The 16,108-nt window shown below is 37.5% G+C and overlaps 2 protein-coding genes across 2 annotated transcripts in view; one reads left to right on the forward strand and one right to left on the reverse strand.

The window, feature by feature from the left end:
- slc36a1 (solute carrier family 36 member 1) overlaps window positions 1–6,319 on the reverse strand; it is a 56,023-nt gene extending 49,704 nt beyond the window's left edge. The window contains 2 exon segments of the mRNA XM_038295412.1: window positions 3,076–3,213; window positions 6,114–6,319. Coding sequence (XP_038151340.1) covers window positions 3,076–3,112 — 37 coding nt within the window. The 5' untranslated portion in view covers window positions 3,113–3,213; window positions 6,114–6,319.
- Window positions 6,320–6,813: 494 nt separating this feature from the next.
- Window positions 6,814–15,233, forward strand: atox1 (antioxidant 1 copper chaperone). Its single transcript, XM_038295400.1, has 4 exons — window positions 6,814–6,981; window positions 9,581–9,656; window positions 14,162–14,312; window positions 14,531–15,233. Exons 1-3 carry the CDS (start codon window positions 6,976–6,978, stop codon window positions 14,284–14,286), a joined length of 207 nt encoding a protein of 68 aa, XP_038151328.1. The 5' UTR covers window positions 6,814–6,975; the 3' UTR covers window positions 14,287–14,312; window positions 14,531–15,233.
- Window positions 15,234–16,108: the final 875 nt, after the last annotated feature.

The raw sequence follows: 16,108 nt of genomic DNA on the forward strand, positions 1-16,108 counted from the left end.
AAATTTAACTTACGGTAAATATATCCCAAAGTAAGACTGCTGAATGCAATAATTAATTAGTGAACAGATACACAGATCTGTAGCAAGGATGAGTAGAAATCAGACAAAAAAAAAGTCTGATATGTAGCAAGAAATATCTGTTTGCCCAGCTAAAACATCAACTTTAACTTTAACTCAAAGAAAACAGAGATTTTAACTAATTTAATACAACACACAAATTTGCTGTTCAAAATCAGAACACTTTCTTCACTGCAGGTTTTTAAATGTTTTCTGAACGTTTAAGCTGCTTCAATCTGAAATCATTTTCATTGCTTTTCTGTCGATGACGGCTGTAGTTTTAACATCTCATGTATGAGTTTGAAAAGAAAAGTTTCCCATCAGTAGTTTGGGTTTTTAATTACTCTATTAGTCATTTTTTTTCTCCCCTATCATTAAATAATAACATACACCAACTGATTTCAGTGATTTCTAATTACAAAAGGTTAAATGTAAAAAATCTAAATTCATTTTAGAATTTCTTTGGAAGTGCAGGGATAAAAATATACATTTAGGCTCAAAGGACAGTTGGTAAATTGGTGCTTAGCAAGTAGCATTTTGACCACGTGATTCTTTTAGCTTAATATTTAACCAGTTTTACTTGCATTTATGCAATCAGACATTGATGTCCATAATGGGTAGCAGCTAAACACCTGACAAACGTCTGCTATTTTTTTGATAGACATTTGCCTAAACTGTCGTCTCATGCTAAAATCAGCTGCTTCTAGTTTTGGTTTCCTGCAGGAGCAGGTTTACATCACCATGAACCACACTTTACACCACAGGAGTCCTGTAACAAACCCATTTATTGGAAATAGGTCATTCTCATACAACACCAAACTAGTACTGGAAGAAGTTGTCTGCATCTGTGATACTGGGTGTGCTAGATTAACTGACTTGAACAGTAATCAGACGCTGCTTTAATGCAGAGATACCAGTCTTTCTGGTGGTCAGTTGACTCTAATAAACAAGAACAGAACGTGCTTTTCTTGATCGTCCTACAAAAGAAACAAAGGCAAGAAACTCTGTGGTGACAGCATGCTACACATGAGGTCAATAACAGCACCAACGGATCATTGCTGCGGCATTTAGACGGCTGGAAATCAGCAAAGTTCATTAACGGTTTCTCATACTGAAGAAAAAAGAAAGAAATCACCAAAGTGCATCTTTAAAACCTGTCAGAAAGCTGTTTATTAAGGCAGTGATGCTGGTCCTCATGCTTCTGACACGAGTATTATCAGCAGTTTGCAATTAGAGAGAGAAAAGAACATTACAAATGAAAATAAGTAAAAATTGTTGGAAAATCCAAAGCTGCATTTTAACACTTTAGGATCATATACAAAATTTAAAGTACAATAAATATACTGTCTTATTAACATCAATACTCTCAATGCTAACCTCCCAATTAGACTGTGATTGATCATTGATCTTTGTAGTCATTTAGTCTACAAAGGTCATACAATATTGACTCTTAATAAACATGGAAGCCTACAATACTGTTATTTTTAGTGATTATTGTGGCTAACATTGATTCTGCTAAAGCCTATAGCAGCTCTCACCATGATAGACCTCAGGAGGCTCTCTAATAGATACATTTCAGACATAAATAAAGATATAGAGGATGGGATTACTCACACAGTGTGCAGAAAAAAATGCTTAATTAATCCCAAAGAGACATTAAATTGATGTTGTGTCTCATATCAAAGGGCTTTTCCTCAACAAATTGTTGGAAATGCTAATGGATGCTAATGGATCTCCTGTAGTGGTCTGTCTTAGTGCAAGGCCAGAGCAGCCTCTGACTGAAGATACCTGATCGTTTAACACTCTGATGAAGAGGATGCTTGGGATTTTATTTAATGTTCTTCATATAATGACGAACTTCCTTAATCTAATGGAGAACATTACATGGAAAATCATCTCTAAAGGAGATCCCAAAACTGACTTCTTAAGCTTCTTTAAGTCATTTTCTCTCATTCTGCTACCCCCGCAGATGATGACCTATAGAAGATCTGCAGCATCCAGCTACAAACTCTGAAGTACAGTCTGCTCCGTTCTTCTTGCAGACAGCTTCAATGTTCTACCTCCAGGACGATCGGTTGTCCAGATAGTTTGACCTGTTCTTGTTTCTACTAATACCTACTTTTATCTCCCTTGTTTTAATCACATGACCGACATAATCATGGGCAGGGCTAATGAATGACCTGTAGTTCAGCAGACGCTCGCCGACACCCTGCATAAGAACGGCGAGCAATGAAAGGTGATCGCTAAAGAAGCTGAGTGTTCAGAAAGGCTCTGCGTTTAAGAGTGTGTTTTAGGAGCCACCATAAAGGTTTCCAGAACATGCTCCACTTGTCACTTTCCTTGGTTTCAAGCAACTCCTAAACCAGAAACAACGTGAGAAATTTCTTATCAGGACGCAGGAGGAAAAAAAATAAAAAATTCTTCAGAGATTCAGTTAAATTTCACATTTCATTTTTGAAATCAAGGTTCCAGATCCTGCAATGAAGAGGCATAAAATGTGGGTCACCATGTCACCTGCCGTCCAAAGTCATCATAGCCTTCTGGCAGCATTTTTGAGAATATTTCATGCTCCTTTCTGAAAACACACTTATCCAGATACTGATTTCATTTTTCTGCAAGTACCAATGCCTGATTTATATTAATATTGTCCCTGATTGGCCAGCAAATGTGCCTGACTTAAAACACTGTAGAGAATCTATAAATAGGACTTCCACTTTATGTGCTTAGTTTCTGAAAGGAAATCTCTTATTGATGATGTTCTGATTTATACACACCCAACTGCAAAAATGTAATAAGTAAACCACGGTGACCTCCTATCACTTTAGACGCACCGAAGGCCGTCAGACACATCTCTAAGATGAAATGAAAGCTGCTTTGATGATTCAGGGGATTACACCTAATCCGTCTGCGACCATGTTCCAAGTTCACTCTGTCTTACATCAGGACAACAAACGGGAATCTTTTACCTTCCCCTTCTAATGATAGGGACTACATTTTTTTTTACTGAGTGTTTCCTACCATCAGCTCTGCTGTCTACATCACTGGATGCCATCATGGTGGGTCGGGTGGAGCTTGCGGGTGGCTGGCTGTTGTTTTTCCCAGCCTCACGGATCCTAGTGCAGCGAAGACAGACGGCTCAGCACTGATGGATTCCAACTGTGAAAACATAAGTGGAAAAAAAAAAACATGGAGTTAGATGCAGCAACTCCAGGAAGTTACAAAAAACCTCCAGCAGAGAAGAAGATCATATGTGATGTTGCTTTAATGACAGCAACTGATATGGAGATTTGCAAAACAGAAATTGGGAAATATGGTAAAAAATATGTTAGTGCAAACTTTCTGAGAACTTTTTTTGCAGTGAGAATATTAGTTAGCTAATCTGTGGCACATCCGAGCATCATAACATTATATAAATCGAATGCAAGCTTGGATCTCACGCCTCTTTACTAAATGACTGTTACTGTTCAATGTTATGAACATCCTCGATGTTCATTTCACCACTTCTGTGATAGAAACCTTGCTAAACTGGGTTTTTGTGCCAACTTTTTCTTTAATGTAAAATATATTTAAATAGAACATGGTTTAACTTTAAACTTTGCTTTCTAAAAGACATTGTTTTCTGATGCAGCAATGAGGTGAATGTTACAAAAAAAATGAAAAAGATCCCTTTAAATATTCCTCTGCTGTAGAGGCTAAGTAATTATTTGTCGACGAGGGGTAAACAACAAACTAACCTTCTCTCTTCCAATTATTTTTGATTGAAAGAAAAACACTTTGAACATTAAAATCAAAGATAAAATCTACTGCAGGCAGAATCTGCTTCTCACATTCTCATCCAAATGACTGTTTGAAGGAATAACTCCTTTTTACTTTTTCCTGCGCTAGCGAGACACAAAATCTCAAAGTGTTTCTCTCATATTCAAATCTCCTGCAGCCACTGCCTGACAGGCCTTATCAGGGAGGCCAATAAACCCAGTTGTTATGTAAGGCCAACGCAACAGCTGGAAACGCAAACAGATCACGTCTGGCATCTGCTGTGTGATAAAACAGGATTTTGTTTGAAGAGTTTGCTCTCCATCCGTCTGAGTAATGTTGCAAAGGAGGAACCTGTTTGCACCTTTAGTTAGCATAACCATGAAGAGATCAGGAACAAACTGAAATATCTGAACCACAACTTCCTATAACATCATCAGACTCTCAGTACTTTATTCAGACCCGACTGCACATTAAAACACTGAGAGGATGAAAACTCAGAAATAATTCAGGGGCCCTAAATGAAAACAATACAGATTCTCAGGTAGCAGCTTCTCTGTTTAACTTCGCTTCAGTCAGCATTCTGCAATAAAGAACATTTCTCGCTCAGCCACAATGTAACACAGCGCTGCAAACTTTCTGCACCGCTCATAAATCAAAGGAACAGCTCATTACCAGGCCTCCTCAGAGCTGGATGACATGAGGTACTACAGGTAGGTTTGGTGAAGGATGCATATAGACGTTGCATCGTGTAGGACTGGACACGGGAACCCCTGCTATAACCCGTCTGGGTCACAAGGCTAATTGGAAGAACACAAAAAAATGAAACTAGACATTCCAAGGAGACAGAAAAGTATCAATAAAAACAGTTTGATTTTATTGATTCTAGAAGCCATTAATGATTTTTAAAAAGTTCCATAACAGGTTAGTGAGAAAGAGCGTCTGATCACTGATGAACGATAAAGCAAATCTATTTCTTAGCCGCTCTCCATCTAGGTTTTTTTTCTTTTAAAGCAGCAAACAGATAAACCTTTAAAACTGTTCGTTTCATTGTGCATTTTACTGAGTGCAAGAAACAGCAGTGGTTTTTCCACAGATAGTAAAAACATAGCTGCCCCTTCCCCACCTGTTGCTGATCAGCGACCTGAAGAAAGACCCTCTTACTAATAAGAAATACAGATGAGCAGAAAAACTGATATAAAGTGAAAATAAATCATAAAAAGAAAGTGATGGATGCTCTGTGCTGTGAGAATACAATCATCACTCAGCAAATTCTTAGAGAAAATCTATAGTTTGGAAGCTAAAAGCTGTTTTTTTTTCTTCAATATATTATAGCAAAAATAACTAATATTTGCAACTAAATTGTTAGTTATAAAATGTATGGATAAGATTATTAGAAGTGTATTAGAATGTTATAGTAGGGTAGCAGCAGTAGGACTAATTGCTCCTCTTGTTTTTTTTATCTAAAATTTAAAATCCACCTTCAATATTTACCCTTTAAGTAATTGTCAATGTTACATATCAGTATTTAAAGATCTCCTGCTTTTGAGAAACACCAGATCATGACTAGCAGCAACTGAATCCTGCTTTATTCTTTTGCAATAGACGAATTTGTTATGCAAATTGTCCCAATCTGAGAGCCTGATTCCTGCAATCTTAATCAAGATGAACGGGTATTTTTAAAAAAGAGCCTCTGATTGGTTTATTGTTGACTCATCAAACTACTGGAAAATTACAAGCATGGCCGTTTCTCTATTACCAAGGGTAAAACACTGACCTTTACCGTCAAAACCTCTCAGGGAAAACTGTTTTCAGCTTAGATGTTTGCAGATGAGCAATCGGTATAGAAACCTCCCTGTTAAACCAGGGCGAGGACAAACTAAATCAACTTTAACCAACTGTTTACATCTTTAGTTTAGACGCGTCCCTCTTCAACATGCTGCAGATTAAAGCGGTAATCCCACCGATATTACCGGTAATCTTTGGCACGAGAGACGTGCAAGTTGTCAGAGCTGATATGAAGCTTGAATGAAAAAAAAGTGCAGAAGCATCAAGTTTTGTGTAAACGGACAGGCTAAAGTGAGCGAAATAAAACAAAGCAAAGAGCTCTGGGTGGTGGGATGTATCTAAATCTGAAATAATCTGAATTGCTAGATTTAGATAGTTTATCTTAAAACCTTCAGAAGAGAGAGTCAGGAGGAGATAAAGACCTAAGGAGCGGGTTAGCCAACCTTAGCTGAGGGTCCGATGCCATCTTTGTGTTCGTAAACAGCAGCTCGGCCCATCAGAAAACACCAGCTTACCTCTGAGATATTTAGGCCTCTGCTTCCCGTTTCAGTAGACCTTTATCTGGATGGCCTGACCAGAGGAGCTCTAACGTTCACATCAGGTTGAAGCGGAAAGTTGACCGACGAGCTCCAGCAGAGATTGTGAGCTAAAACCAAGTCGGCTTCGCTGTTTGTCTCCTCAGCGCCAGCGGTGAGGTCACATGACAGCAGCCGCGGCGACGTTCGACGTTTTGTTGTTATGGAGACGGAACTAAACTCAGTTCGTCCTAAAAAATAAAAGCTGTTCTAATATTTTATTCATAACGCCTGAGAGAACAAGCGCTGTAATTGCAAATTTTAGAAAAGTTTAACTAAATTATTAAACTAATTATAAAAAAAATAATAAAAAAAATTATATTATTATATATATATTTTTTAATATTATTATATGATATAATATATATATAATGATACAATTATACACACACATATATGTATATATAATTTTATTATGATATATTAAATCATATAATAATAATAATAATAATAATAATAATAATAATAATAATAATAATAATAATAAATATTTTGGGATTTTCAAAATATGCAGTGAGAATATTGGGATTGGGATTTTCAAAACATGATTACGTACATTTATTAAAACTTTAAAGGAACAAACTAACTAATATGTTTGCACCGAGCTTCTCCTTTAATATTTTGGAGCCTCTCGGCACCGGATATCCTGTTTGTGACTATGCGCTAAGAGTAGCTAGCTAAGCAGGTTGTCAACATTACATTTTTTTTGTACTTTTTTGTAGTCTTTTGCGACATTTCCGAGTTAATTAAAGGCGACAATCCAGCGTTTGTTCAATCGCTAAACGCGCACATAACTGACAACATGACTGTGAGTTTATTTTCATTGTTTTCCAGCTTGCTTCCTGAACATGTTTTAGCTTCATTACGTGGCAGACGCAAAGGGTTTTAGTTTAGCCTGCTACAAAATGAGATTCCCAATTTTCTTAAACTGGATCGTTCATTAATCAGGGATTATGCAACAACCGTTTTAAGAAGAAATAAGCGGGTAGTTTGTGTAGAAAGGAAATCATGTAAAGGATTAAACTAGTCAGACGGATTACATTGTGCTTTGTAGGAAAACCAGGATTCCTGTAGGAAGTTCTACATGTTGGTCTGGATCAATACAAAGCAAGTAAAAGAAGTAAAAGACTAGGAAATATTAATGAGTCCAGGCTTTATTCCCTGCTGTACTATCTGCATGAGAGACAAAGTGATTTTATGCTTCTTTTTGTGTAGTAGATGTAACCTACATGGTTTCTTCAGGGTCAAAAATCAGGGGTTTTGGGGGAGATTTACAAGGAGGGGGGTGTAGTTTGAGACAAAGGTTATAGATCCACCAAAGGCAGATATATCCAAGAAATGGGCTAAATCTTTCCCTTTCCTGATGCATTAGCCAATCCTGAAATAGGATTGTTTAGTAGCCTAAAGTAAATTATCAATTTTCTTGTAAATGAAGGTCTAAGAGTCTTCAGTGAGAGCGAAGCAGCTTTACATTTATATCTACACTCTTCTCAAGTCTAAAGTTTGTTCAGTCACCTGCAATGAATTTTTAAAGCACTTCATGCTTTCCTCTAATCACATGCTTATTAGAGATGTTGTCTTTATTTTCCAGCATCAGCCAGTATTTGTCATGCTGGCAAATCCACTGTGACTTGACCCCAAATAAGCTGATGAAGATTCTCAGTCATCCAGGTCATTCTGTAAAAGTAAAAAAAAAAAAAAAATCCACTGGACTTGGTTTCCAAGGTTTGAAGACGCTTCGCTTCCCGTCCAGGAAGCTTTTTAAATTCAAATATCTGGATTCACAGTGAGTTTGAGGCTTTATATAGACAAGGCCTTGTATTGCTTGGAAACATGCAAATTGAAACTGACGAGCGGGTTGTTTGGTTCCATTGTTAGCCTGTAATATTTGAAACCTGTCTATGATTGTGAAAGGTTGTAATTAAAGGCGGACCCCAAATAAGCCACCATAGATGAAGGCTGGCAGGCGACCCCAGTGGAGAAGCTACTACTGCTTTTTAAGCAACCAGGAATTTCTTAACACCTCAGCAGAGGCATTTTCCAATCATCTCATTGTTACATCGCATGAATGCACTTATTCACACAAAAGAAGCCTCCACCAAACAAAACGCGATTATACTGAACAATACTTGGACTTACTTCACAGTAGGCTGACATGTTTTGTCTTTTTTCATATAGGTTGCATGAAATCATTAAATATTTCTGAGAATCTAGCTGTCAACTGTTATCATTAGTAAAAAAAAATGCACTAAAGCACATCATTCTGTGATTAATAGAATTATTAGAATAGAGTAGAAACTTTATCTGCCAAGGTAGGTTTTGACCCAAAAAAATTGGAATCTAATGTTGGATTTCTGGTGGTCTTGTGACCAACACTGCAAATAACAACCACAGAATGTAAAAAAAACAACAAAAAAAACAAAGTAGAATAATAGTGTGTACAGCTGTGTATTTTCTTGCCATCATAAATATATAAACAAGGTGAGGCAGGATTTATCTCTTAATTGTTCTATCAGAGCCCCTGAGTACTGTGACCATGTCCAGCATAGTCAGCCTGGGGACTGGAACCATCTGTGTCTGTTCTCTTTTTTATTAGCTCTCTACAGCACAAAGGTAAAAGTCTGAACAGCCTCTGCCCAGGTTGTGTGGGGCCTGCATAGCAGAGATGTGAGCTCTTTTGGACCTAGATCTGTGCAGGTCATGGTCGGAGGGAACGTCGGCCCATATGATCCTCTCTGTAGACCTAAATTATTGCTTTCATACAACGATGTGATAATATACATATTTGTGCAGCTCACCTTTCTAAGGTTTGGATCCATTCATCCATTCTCAATAAGGGCTGTGTTTCAATCTGTTGTTGTGAAAATGAAACCGAGGGAGAAAAGTCCCTCAATTTACTGTTACTTCTAGGTTTAACAGTCATCTGTCAATCTAGAAAATTGTAGAACAGTGAAATCATCTGTCAGAAATGAATCTCATTAATAGGATGATTGTGCTCTTCCTGAGAGGCCAGGAAAACATCTCCATAAACCAGTGGAACATATCAGTAAAATCACTGCTTTCTGTATCAGAAATGCAGTCAAGAACGGGGGGATTTCATCGGGACTACAGCTGGACACCTTCCAGTCAGTGTTTGGAGAAAGATCACACTGGAGAGAGGGATGTCTGTCTGTGTGAACAGACATCACATAAGCAAAAAAAAAAAAAAATGGTTGGGCGTCTAGTTTTCCTTAACAAGCAAAAGACAAAAATTGTTCTAAAATAAGGATGCCACATTAAGCAGCTGATGCCTGATAAACTCAAGGGTTAAGGGGTAACTCAACCTCCAGCTTCTCTAGAGGATTTATATCATTGTTATAGAACAACAAAAGATTTGCAGTAAAATAAATCCTCCCTGTTTGTCACAGAAGCACGAGTTTGAGGTGGCGATGACCTGCGAAGGTTGCTCCGGAGCTGTTACAAGAATCCTCAATAAGCTTGGAGGTAAGACAGGCACATCTTTCTCTTCCTCCCTCTATTTCAGTTCTGGTTTTACTGGAAGCAGTAGATTCACTTCTCATTCAAGTTGATTGGTTTTTGGCACTGATTCACCGCACTTTGTTCTTGGAACAGAGTGTTTTTCTTTTTTATTAGACACCATCACAAATGATTGCATTACTGTTTGTGGGAAATTGTTGAGCTGAAAAGAAAAGCCGGCAACGGCTACTTTAAAAAGAGCCCAAACTGGTAGGAGAAGATGAAGATGGAGAGATGGAAATGAATTTGATCAAAACAAAACATGTCGGTTTGTTTGGCTTTTTAGGGGTTTCAGATCAGCAACAAATCAGAATAAAACACAATTTTAAGGAGGTAAATACAAAAAAAGCAGTTTTTAATTTCCTTTTTTTGTTGTCGTTTTTCTGGGGAAAAACCAAACTGGCCATCTGTTAAAACATAATTTCCCCGTTTTTACACATTTTTTTCATTCACTTTAATCAGCCACTGATAAATCTGAACACATCCTGGACACAATTAATTGTGTGAATTTGTGGCACTTCCAACTTATGATTCTCTGCAGTAGTGCTTGTTTAGCTGCAACTGAGATGGACCCCCTAGTTTATTTTGGTCAGATCTATGCAGCAATTTGACAACAATGTTAGGAGTCAGACAGGAAGAGAGACACAGATGCAAAGTAAAAAAATATTCACTCACGGAAAAATACGAAGTAAAATCTATAAGCTGAAATCTAAACCTGCAGGCATGTGCTTGGAAACACATGGGGCCGGATCTATCAAAGGTTTGCGTGTATTAAAACGTGAGCTATTTCACTGCGCACGCTAAAAAATGTACAAACTGATCTATCAACAGCGTGCTGAAAGGATTTGGTCTTTAAAACGTGCTAAATAGCGCCTCTGATCCATTTAGTACTTTTTCTGCAATGAATATGCAATATGGGGCGTTTACACGCTAAAGTGCGTCTTGTGGGAGGAGAACATGTAAATATATTAATTTAGCACTCACAAAGTGATTTATCAAACTTGAACGCAATTTTGCTAACGGTATCTGACTCTATATTTAACACGTTTCAAAAGAAGGTGCAAATGGTCTGTATGCGTAATTGCGCACACATGGCAGCGGTTATTGTCGCAAAAAGGAGACATGGAAAAGAAGCAAGGAGACGCAGAGAACGCATTTTTTCACTCCGTGTGAATATTTTTGCAATGAACGAGGAAACGATCATCAAAACATATCGTTTATCCAGCATTGCCATTTTGGAGCTGTTGGGGGAACTCCGAATGGATTTGGAGCTAGCCACAAGGAGGACCCACGCAATACCAGATATCACAAAACTCCTTGCAACATTGCACTTTTTTGCATCTGGGTCATTCCAGCGTACGGTTGCAGCGTGAGCTGGGATCTCCCAATCTCGTTTTTTCAGAAGTGCTGTCCGACGGGGTCGGGGTTCTCCACCTGCGCCTGTGGAGCAACGTGCCAAATGCTGCGGGGATCTCATCCACAGTCACAGGCCAATACAAAACACCTGTTTTTTTTTTTTTTTTTTTTTTACTGCAGCACATACCACCTTAGGGAATAAAGGTTGCCAATTTATAAATATATATATATATATATATATATATATATATATATATATATATATATATATATATATATATATATATTTACTTATTTATTTTTTTTGTTGGGGGTCACTGTAAGATTTACATTTCTTAATGCACTAGTTTGCACAAACTACAAACTACTTTGCCGCAAACCACAAAACGCGCAAAACCATCATTTAAATAGGGCGTCTCCAACAGTTTTGCACCTTCCACCAGTTACGCAATCACTCTTGTTAAATCACCCGCAAACCATGGTTCAGCCCCTCGCGCAAAATTCCAGTTTGCGAGCGCAAATTACTGCACGCAAAATTGGATCTTGATAAATCCGGCCCATGGTGCATATATAGCAAACAGGGCAGACTTGGACATACACGATCAATAAAACATTTCCATTAACATTACACGTTAACCACAGGAATACTGAAAAGAAATGAAATAAAATAGATATCCTCTGTAAGCTTCAAAAAACAAAGTGGGACAAAAAAACAGGCTGCTAATAAGGAACAACATGAGACATGTGTGGCTTTACCAGATGTAGGTTTCTGTTATTTGTCTTGGTAGAATGTTCTTTTCTTTAAACATTGTTTTATATTTTATATTAAAATCCTTAATCTGTTTAGTTTTTATTTTAAGAGCCTCCCGTACAGGTTGGTCATGTTTGTATTTTAATAGACATTTTTACATTTCAGATTTTGACCAAGGTGGTTTTCGTGACTTCTGCCAACGGGACAGAAGTGAAAAATGTGGCAAATGTGGTGACCATATACATAGTGGGAGCCTCTATGCAGCCAGTGTGACCGTAAAAGAATAATAAAAAAAATGTAATGGGAGCTTCTATAGTCGGAGCCCAGCGGTTCGTCCCTACCTTAACCTCATAGCTTCCAAACCTTTCATTTTTACTCACCTAAACAGAACTTCTCAGACATATTGAAGTTTGCTCAATTCAGCCTATCTTGATATTTTTGAACTTTCTTCCTGTTCTACTTGTCACAGTCAGTTCTCCTACAGTTTTACTCTAGCTGTACGAGGTTGTACTCACATTGAAGTCCCAAGCTTGCATCATTACCAGCATTTTGGCCGTTTTTAAAAGCAACACAATGCAGTCTACTATTTTTCCCTCTGGCGTTCCATTTACAGTGGTGTAAAAAAGTGTTTGCCTCCTTCCTCATTTCCTGTTTTTTTGCATGTTTGTCACAGAAATCTTCTGCTTTCTATAAATTGTGCACCACTTTTAAGTTACAGATTTAAAGCTTGCATTGGATACAAATCTATAAGAAATTAGAGCAATCTTGTTTACATGATAACATTATACACATTTACAGTGGTGTGAAAAAGTGTTTGCCCCCTTTCTCATTTCCTGTTTTCTTGCATGTTTGTCACACTTAAGTGTTTCGGAACATCAAACCAATTTAAACAATAGTCAAGGACAACACAAGTAAACACGAAATGCAATTTGTAAATGAAGATGTTTATTATTAAAGGAGAAAAAAAATCCAAACCATCATGGCCCTGTGTGAAAAAGTGATTGCCCCCTAAACCTAATAACTGGTTGGGCCACCCTTAGCAGCAACAACTGCAACCAAGCGTTTGCGATAACTTGCAATGAGTCTTTTACAGCGTTCTGGAGGAATTTTGGCCCACTCATCTTTGCAGAATTGTTCTAATTCAGTTACATTAGAGGGTTTTCAAGCATGAACAGCCTTTTTAAGGTCATACCACAACATCTCAATAGGATTTAGGTCAGGACTTCGGCTAGGCCACTCCAAAGACTTTATTTTGTTTTTCTTCAGCCATTCAGTGGTGGACTTGCTGGTGTGTTTAGGATCAATGTCCTGCTGCAGAACCCAAGTTCGTTTCAGCTTGGATTCACAAACAGATGGTCAGCCATTCTCCTTCAGGATCTTTGGGTAGACAAACAGACACAGGCAGCTCCTATTTAAATGATGTCTTGATTGCAAATAGGTGTGGCAATAATCAGGCCTGGGTGTGGCTAGAGAAATTGAACTCAGGCGTTAAAAACCACAGTTATAGTATATTTTAACGAGGGGGCCAATCACTTTTTCACACAGGGCCATGATGGTTTGGATTTTTTTTCTCCTTTAACAATAAACACCTTCATTTACAAATTGCATTTTGTGTTTACTTGTGTTGTCCTTGACTATTGTTTTAATTGGTTTGATGTTCCGAAACACTTAAGTGTGACAAACATGCAAGAAAACAGGAAATGAGAAAGGGGGCAAACACTTTTTCACACCACTGTATGTGTGTATAATGTTATCATGTAAACAAGATTGTTCTCATTTCTTATAGATGTGTATCCAATGCAAACTTTAAATCTGTAACTTAAAAGTGGTGCCATATTTATAGTAAGCAGAAGATTTCTTTGTTGGAAGCAAATCTTAAAATATGTCAGGATCCTGATTTATATTTAGGTCTTTAGACAGCATACAGATCTTCTGTTGGGTTTTATATGTGGCAGTGATTCATACTTATGCAAGTTGGACTCAGCTTTGCATCTAGTGCAAAAGAGAGAGCTCAGGAAATGTTTGAAGGCGGTTTATATCACAGCCCTCCGTGACCTCTTTGCTCTGAGTGTTGACTCAGCCTGTTGGTCACCTGATGCTTTTTTTTTTTGTTTCACTTATATTTGACTTAGTCATTAAATTGTTTAGTAGCCAAATTTCAGTTCTCTTTTTCTTGTTCAGTCACATAGTCTGAGCTTCAGCTTTTCAAAGATAAAGAAAATCTATTTTTCAGATCTTCCTCAACAGTTGGGTTAAAGAGGACTAAAGACTAGTTCATAAATTTGAGAAAAAAACAAACAAACAACAATTGTCTGTTTATAGTCCATTGTTACCATTAACAAGGTTCCTGCTTTTCTCTTCTCAGATGTTAAGTTTGAAATCGACCTGCCAAAGAAGCTGGTTTGGATCGAGTCTGACAAGGATGTGGATGTTCTGATGGAGACGCTGAAGAAATGCGGAAAGGAAGTCAAGTACAACGGCACTAAATGAAGGGGCCTGCTTCATATGTTGAACAGGTGACACATTGAGGAGGATGATGCCTGTTTTAAAGTCAAGGTTTTCCCTGCTGTTTCAACTCATATGTTTATGTTAATGATTGATGTAAAACCCTGAGGCTTTTATTGGTTGTATTTATGTCACAATTCACACACATTTGATGTCTCTGCATCTATTTGAATTGTTTGCTTGCATTTTTAAGCATTGAATTATGTTTTTTGTTTTGTTTTTTTTTTAGGAAATCCTGCTGCTGTAAAGTGAAGAATGAAGCTAAACTTGAAGCCAATTACCCAGAGTTTCTATAGGTGCCACGCTCCATCAACTCATGCTTCGAGAAGATCTTGAAAACAAATGTTTCCTGATTGAACCATATATCTAAAGCTTAAATTTGTCCATTAATTCTTACCATGCTTTTTATGGGTAAAAAAAGAAAAATTCTGATGCTGAAATGTAGTTCATTTTGTGCTTTTCTATGATTTCTGCCTCGTGGTTAGCACCTAAACCCCTGCTGTTTGGAGCCTGAAGGATATCTGTTACTGTCTGTGGTAAATGTCCCATTAAACCTGCAAAATAATCATGTTAATCTTGCTGTAGAACAGTTCAAGTACATTCCCCGTATCCGTTTTCAACCTTATGATGGTTTGTTGTTTTTGCTTTTACACTGATTCAATATTATTTAAAGCAAATTAGCTCCAGTTTCATGGACAACGTCAATAGTTTTGATCTGGGGTGGAAAGGCCCTTTTAAGGACCTCTCTCCTCTCTGTAATTTACACTACAAAAATACCACACATCACATAGACTGATCATCTAGATTCTCTGAGAGGCACCTCTTTTTCTGTAGTTTGCTCTGGGATTAGTTGCCACCTTCTCCTGGGTTAATGTTGATTCTGAATATGTCTTATCTACGCATAACGGCAATAAAAACAACTTTGTGTAAAATCTGTCCACCTTTTTTTTTTCATTTTTAGGTTTATGCCAACCCTTGTTAAACTGGAAGTTTCCTAATATTTTTTTTTAGGACTGACACTTTGCCTTTTATAAAAGGTTTCAAATGTTTTCTCTTGTACAGCTTTTTAGATTTTGTGGATTCAAATATGTTTTTTTGTCTTAAAAAGGCTGAGAACGAACAGAGGAAGAGTGTAAACTATGCCTTTCTTTCAATTTGCGAAAGGTAAAAGACAACTTTGTGCAAGGTAAATCTTTTACCAACCACACTATGCTGTATTTGCTGAGCAATGCAGATAAATTATGCTTATAGGGACTATTGTTATATACAATGTGAGAAGAAAAGTTAAATGTGAAAAAAGTAAAGGGGCAGAGTAGCAAGCTCTCAATTAAAGGCTGTGAACTGATAACTGAACTCACTGAAGAGGTCAGCTGGGGTGCAAAGTCAGAATCGCTCCAGAATCTCACTGTCCTGCAAAGATCAGCAGGCACAGGTGAGGTAGGGATGGATGAATTGGCTGGTTGCCACATTAGCAGAGCTTCTAACTCACTGTCATCCATAGGCTGGTGGCATTGATGAGCGTTCAACACTTCAACCACCAGGAGGCACTGTGGGGCAAAAATAATTCTAGTCAGAGAAAGTTGGCAAATCAAAAAGGTTTCAATTCAAATTTTAGGTTATTTTTTTAATTGTCTAGAGGTTGATTGCAGATGTTCAAAAACCTGTTTCAGGTAGAATCATTAAAATTTCATCAGGTGTTTGGTTGTTTTTAAGCTAAGCTAAAGTATATTAAACTCCTTTTGGACTCAGACTAATACCTAGCACATAGAAATGCAAACCTCTGTGAAAGGTGTTTGTATGTTGGACC

The sequence above is a fragment of the Cyprinodon tularosa genome, unplaced genomic scaffold (assembly GCF_016077235.1).
Source record: "Cyprinodon tularosa strain WSP-4 unplaced genomic scaffold, ASM1607723v1 ctg355, whole genome shotgun sequence".
NCBI lineage: Eukaryota > Metazoa > Chordata > Actinopteri > Cyprinodontiformes > Cyprinodontidae > Cyprinodon > Cyprinodon tularosa.